The 6,279-nt window shown below is 55.2% G+C and overlaps 1 protein-coding gene across 2 annotated transcripts in view; it reads right to left on the reverse strand.

Annotated features, from left to right (window-relative positions):
- CHAF1A (chromatin assembly factor 1 subunit A) overlaps nucleotides 1-6,279 on the reverse strand; it is a 47,392-nt gene that overhangs the window by 11,177 nt on the left and 29,936 nt on the right. For both annotated transcript variants that reach the window (XM_017847194.1, XM_017847195.1), the window contains 6 exons: nucleotides 5,490-5,716; nucleotides 4,770-4,938; nucleotides 4,588-4,668; nucleotides 3,597-3,689; nucleotides 2,054-2,318; nucleotides 404-867 (listed from right to left, as the gene is read on the reverse strand). In XM_017847194.1, coding sequence (XP_017702683.1) covers nucleotides 404-867; nucleotides 2,054-2,318; nucleotides 3,597-3,689; nucleotides 4,588-4,668; nucleotides 4,770-4,938; nucleotides 5,490-5,716 — 1,299 coding nt within the window. The remainder of the gene's footprint in view (nucleotides 1-403; nucleotides 868-2,053; nucleotides 2,319-3,596; nucleotides 3,690-4,587; nucleotides 4,669-4,769; nucleotides 4,939-5,489; nucleotides 5,717-6,279) is intronic.

The following is a 6,279-nucleotide window of genomic DNA, read 5'->3' on the forward strand; positions in this document are numbered from 1 at the left end:
AAAAAAAAAAAAAAAAAAAAAAAGTAGTTTTAAAAAAAACACAAAAGTGCTGGGCGAGGTGGCTCACGTCTGTAATCCCAGCACTTTGGGAGGCCGAGGCAGGTGGATCATGAGGTCAGGAGTTCAAGACCAGCCTGACCAACATGGTGAAACCCTGTCTCTACTAAAAATACAAAAATTAGCCAGGTGTGGTGGTGCACACCTGTAGTCCCAGCTACTCAGGAGGCTGAGGCAGGAGAATCGCTTGAACCCGGGACGTAGAGGTTGCAGTGAGACAAGATCACCTACTGCACTCCAGCCTGGGCAACAAAGCAAGACTCCATCTCAAAATAAAACAAAACAACAAAAAACCAAAAAAAGAAAACCCCCCCGCAGGGGCACCCACCTGCCCGCCCCGCCTCACCTGGCCGTCGTGCCTGCGCTTCTTCATGAATTGGGTGATGCACATGCTGCCCGCTGACTTCCTCTTCAGTGAGATGGGAGTGCCCTGGCTGGGTCCCGTGGAGGGGACACTGCCACTGTCCTCTCTGGGGGCCGAGGGCACCGAGGTCACGTAGCTCCACTGGCATGGCACGGGCAGGTGCTCCTGCTGGAAGCTCTGTAGCACCTGCGGGTGCACGTACCAGCACATCCTGAAGTCGGGCCGCTTCTCGTACACTGAGTTCTCGGAAATGAGCCGCTTGAGCCGGGACTTGGAGGGGATGGTGGTGTCCTCGCTGGTGGTGTGCAGGCAAGTAGCGGAGGGGCTTGGGGGGCTGCCGGTGTGCTTGCTGAGCAGTCCCCGGCGGCAGTGCTCCTGGAACTCCCGGATGATGACTTTGCTCCCGTTCACGTTGCCGTGCAGGAGCGGCAGCAGCTGGGCCAGGACTGGCGGGAGGGAACATGGATGGGCATGAGGTTTGGGGAGCCACCTATCACCACAGGCCAAAAAACAAAACACACATACAGCTCCTCCTTGCCATTAAGGCTCCGGGCACGGCCAGCTTCAGGGATAGGTGGCCTCATGAGGGCAGTTGTAAGACAGGGCAGCACCCACGCACCTGCCCAGAAGTGAGCCTTGGCCGGGAATATGCGTTGCCAGGGCTGACTTCAAATGCCTGCTGTTCCTACCCAAATGGCAGCCCTGCTCTCCTTGTGTGCCATAGTCCCTCCCCAGTTTTTTGAGTTTTTTTGTTTTTGTTTTTGAGACGGAGTCTCGCTCTGTCGCCCAGGCTGGCCGGATCTCAGCTCACTGCAAGCTCCGCCTCCCGGGTTTACGCCATTCTCCTGCCTCAGCCTCCCGAGTAGCTGGGACTACAGGCGCCCGCCACCTCGCCCGGCTAGTTTTTTGTATTTTTTAGTAGAGACGGGGTTTCACCGGGTTAGCCAGGATGGTCTCGATCTCCTGACCTTGTGATCCGCCCGTCTCAGCCTCCCAAAGTGCTGGGATTACAGGCTTGAGCCACCGCACCCGGCCGAGTTTTTTTTTTTTTTAAGACGGGGTCTCGCTCTGTCACCCAGGCTGGAGTGCAGTGGCAGTATCATGGCTCACTGTAGTCTGGAACTCCTAGGCTCAAGCAATCCTCCCACCTCAGCCTCATGAGCAGCTGGGATCACAGGTGCACGAGACCACCCCCAGGTAATTTTGTATTTTCTGCAAAGATGAGGTTTTGCCATGTTGTCCAGGCTGGTGTCGAAGCACTAGGCTCAAGTAATCCTCCCACCTTGGCCTCCCAAAGTGCTGGAATCACAGTCTTGAGCCACTGTGCCTGGCCCTTCCCTGGCTTTTGAGAAAGCGTAGCCCCCACTCCAGCACTCTCTGTGCCTGAGTCCTGGCTGATAAAACAAGCCTGGACCTGCCTCGTCCTGCCGCTGGGGACATCACTGAATGTACGGATGTGTGCGGGAAGAGGGCTGGCCTGTTATTTGTGGAAAGAACATTTGCATCATGGACCTACTAGCCTGTGAGACTCTTGCCCTCAGCCCTGAAATTAGCTGGGCCCAGGAATAGGTGGGTGGCCCGGCCACACCCCTGAGAAGGGGAGGTCCTGCCTGAAGCCCCACCCACACTCACTCTGCTGGTCTCTGTTCTCCCGCTTGGAGGCCTTGGAGGCCTTGGGCGTCTGCTGCTCCTGGACAGGCATGGTCTCCAGGAAGCAGGCTGCGAACTGCTGCAGTACCTTCAGGTCGTCGCCTGCGCAGTCTCTGTCAGCTGCCCACACGCAGCCGATCTTGACGGGCTGCAGGATGCGAAAGCGCTTCCCCTTAGCCAGGAACTCGTCCCACTCCTTGGCCTTCAGTTTCTGGCGGACCTTATGGTTCTCAGGGTCGGCACACTCCTTGTGGGTTAGAAAGCAGAAGTTTATTTGGGGTTCTTGCTCCCCTATGCCCGGGCACTCTTCTGAGGTTCCAGTCTCAGCCGGCTGGGGAGCCAGAGGAAAGGACAGGGGTGCAAAAGTCAGTGTCAGGGCAGAGCACACCATGCGCTGGCTGCCCCTCTTCCAGATGGAGTAATTCACACCTGGTCTCCTTTGCGAGAGTCACAAGATATTTCTGAGCTCACCCATGAGGCCTCTTTTAACACCCCTCTGAATTTCTGGTGAATGTGTGATCACGGAGCCGTTTAACAGGGTCGGGTGCCTACCCACATGGCCCGGGCATCTGGCAGACACATGTAGGGCCTGAGGCCACTCTCTGACAGACAGTTCAGGCCTCAGTGGTCAGATATGCACAAGGAATGCATGGCCCTCCAGTACAACCATGAGACACTCCCACCAAATCCCCACTTCCCTAATGACAGGGCTTCAGAGCCCCAAAAACAACTTGCTTAAAAGAAAGTTCCTGCCAGGCACGGTGGCTCACCTGAGGTCAGGAGTTCAAGACCAGCCTGGCCAACATGGTGAAACCCCGTCTCTACTAAAAATACAAAAATTAGCCAGTTGTGGTGGCGCACGCCTATAGTCTCAGTTACTTGGGAGGCCGAGGCAGTAGAGTTGCTCAAACCTGGGAGGCGGAGGTTGCAATGAGCCAAGACCAGGCCATTGCACTCTAGCCTGGGTAACAGAATGAGCTTCCAGCTCAAAAACAAAAAAAAAAGAAAGAAAAGAAAGAAAGGAAAGAAAGAAAGAAAGAAAGTTCCACAACCTTATGGAATCCAGAAAGGGGTGGCAGGCAAGTTCACCTGCAGAGACGTGGGGAGTCTTCTGGAGAGATAGGAAGTTCTGTGTTTTATTTTGGGCGGTGGTTACCCACATTCACTCGATTGTTATAAGTCATCAAATGCAACAGTTATGATGCACACATCTTGCTGCATGCTGATTGTACGTCAGCTAGGGTGGTTTCCAGCCTTCTAACCCAGACCACGGCCATGCTCCCTCACCAGGGTGTCTGCTCCTATGGCTCCCCTCACTTGCAGGCTCCTCCTCTGTCTGCCACCCTCCCAGGTAATACCAAGTTCAGGCCCAGCCACTCCCACAAGTGAGCTTGCATGCTGGGAAGGCAGTCCAAATCTCATATGGCTGGGCTGGGACCCCTGTCACCCTGCCAGGTCAGGCCACTGAGCACCAGTCCGGAAATGAGCTTTTTCTGAGCCGGTGACTCCCTCTTCACTCCCTCACCTCTGTCACACCTTCGTCCTCAGACAGGTACCCATGGGGCACAAAGAAACCATCGTCCTCATCTTCATCCTCTCCCATGTCGTCGTCATCATCCTCAAAAGGAGGAAAAAAAAAAAAGAGTTCATCAGATAGAAAAGCAGAGTATGTGCCTTGTTAAAAACATAAAGTAGGCCAGGCGCAGTGGCTCACACCTCTAATCCCAACACTCTGGGAGGCTGAGGTGGGTGGATCATCTGAAGTCAGGAGTTCCAGACCAGCCTTGCCAATATGGTGAAACCCCGTCTCTACTAAAAATACAAATCTTGGCTGGGCGCAGTGGCTCACGCCTGTAATCCCAGCACTTTGGGAGGTCGAGATGGGTGGATCAAGAGGTCAGGAGATCGAGACCATCCTGGCTAACATGGTGAAACCCCCGTCTCTACTAAAAATACAAAAAAGAAATTAGCCGGCCATGGTGGCGGGCGCCTGTAGTCCCAGCTACTTGGAAGCTAGGGCAGGAGAATCACTTGAGCCTGGGAGGCAGAAGTTGCAATGAGCTGAGATCACGCCACTGTACTCGAGCCTGGGTGAGAGTGAGACTCTGTCTTGAAACAAAATAATGTAAAGCTGTGAACATCTGCTCGGCATGGCCTCCCGACAGACACTGTGAGCATCGGCAGAAAGCCCACTAGGTCACAGCAGCTGGGCAGTCAGGTGGAAATGGCGCGTGGCAGGCCGGCAGGAGGCGAGAGGGGGCTGTGGGGCCACGGTGCAGATGCGGACAGGCTCCCACCCCCAGCAGCCATGTGGGCGAGTGTCACCAGATGAGATGCTGGGAGAGAAGCTGCAAGTCTGGATGTTGAGGTATGTTCGGGTTTCAGGCCACACAGCAGGTCAAACACCAGCTGTCAGTGAGTGAACACAGCTGGGCTGCATCCTTAGCCCCTCACTGTGGGACAGGGACTCAAATACAAGCCATCTGTCAGTGAACACAGCTAGGGCACATCCTTACCCCCTCACTGTGGGACAGGGACTCCCCGGGCTCCTCTTCTTCCCACTCCTCATCACTGTCCACCTCATAGTCGAGGAGCTTCTGAGAAAAGAAACACACAGGACTCACAGCTGCCTTTGGGGCTGAAGGAAAGGGGCACAGTGAGGAGATGCAGGGACAGAGGCACTCCGGGGCCGACTCACCGTGTCCTGGGCCCAGGGGTCTCGTGCGCGGATGAGCACCGTCTTCTTGTTCCAGGTACCCCAGTAGGCCGGCCGGTGGTTCTCACAGAACTGCAGGAGCTTCATCCTGCCGAACTTCCTCCTCTCGGGAATGCCATCGCCCTTCCCACGCTCCACGATCACGACGTCACTGAGAAGGAAAACCCCAGGCTCAGGATTGCGCTGCCTTACAGACTTGCTCACAAACCTCTCGGGAACCTCCCAGTGAAGATGGCCTAACAATTCTAGAAAGATGGGCATTTGTTAAAAAGCAGCATTGCCTATCCCCAAAGAAAGGTCAGGAACATGGACTGAAAGGACAGACAGAGGAGGGTGCAGTCTGCAGGGGGAGAGGGAAGAAGGCTGCCCAGGTGCAGCCGCAGAGCATGTTTACCAAGGGAGGTTCTGTGGAAACAGGAAATTTGTAAGATGGGGGGAAGGGAGGGGCATCCTTCACTGGAGACCAACAGGAAAGTAAGATTCCTCCAGGAAGAGCTAGGAAGACAGGGAGAGGAAGACTTCAGGGGCTCACAGGAAGGCCAGGTGGAGAGAGGCCTTAGTCAGCACCGAAGTCCAGGGCCCGAGGGCACTAGGAGCCAAGCAGCAGAAGGACCCCGAGCTCCCACCTCGGGGACCCCAGGGATCAGGATGCTGCCCTCCAGCGTCACTAGTGGGTGAAGGCCGACCTCCTCAGGCTCTGACCTGTTAAAAATATCTGCATTCCGGGTGGAAACCTGGGTGGGTCCGGACCTCAGGGGCCGCCGGCCTTTGAGGTCTTTCAAGAAGGAGAACTCGCTGCTCTGCTGCTGGAGGAGCTGGTCTAGCTGACTGCAGAGGTCTGGATGGAAGGTGGTCCGACGCCGAGGGGCCAGGACCATGTGCTCTTTAATTTCAAAGGGGGCAAACTTCCCACAGGAGCCGGCCAGGGTCTGAAATCAAGAAGAGACCCGATGGGGTCTTCCAGCAATGGGAGAAAGGAGGCACCATGGACGCACACAGCAGGGTGCTGGTGGGATTCATCCAGGCTAAGGTCAAGGCGCAGACTCAAAAGCCCAGGCACTGTGTAGGTCCACAGAGGTGAGTTTACAGAGCTACAGGGCAGAGGGCAGACTGGCAGTCTCAAGGGCCAGCGGTGGGGGGAGAGACTACAAGGGAGCTGTTTTGAGTGATGGAAATAGTGTATTATCTTCATTATGGTTAGCTGGCCCTGTAATTTGTTAACACAAATGTCCTGAAAAGGGTGTATTTTATTGGATGTAAATTATATCTCAACAAACCTCACTTTATTTATTTATTTATTTATTTTTTGAGACGGAGTCTCCCTCTGTCGCCCAGGCTGGAGTACAGTGGCCGGATCTCCTCTCACTGCAAGCTCCGCCTCCCGGGTTCACGCCATTCTCCTGCCTCAGCCTCCCGAGCAGCTGGGACTACAGGCGCCCACCACTACCACGCCCGGCTAGTTTTTTGTATTTTTTATTAGAGACGGGGTTTC

The sequence above is a fragment of the Rhinopithecus bieti genome, unplaced genomic scaffold (assembly GCF_001698545.2).
Source record: "Rhinopithecus bieti isolate Rb0 unplaced genomic scaffold, ASM169854v2 scaffold_28055, whole genome shotgun sequence".
Taxonomy (NCBI): Eukaryota; Metazoa; Chordata; class Mammalia; order Primates; family Cercopithecidae; genus Rhinopithecus; species Rhinopithecus bieti.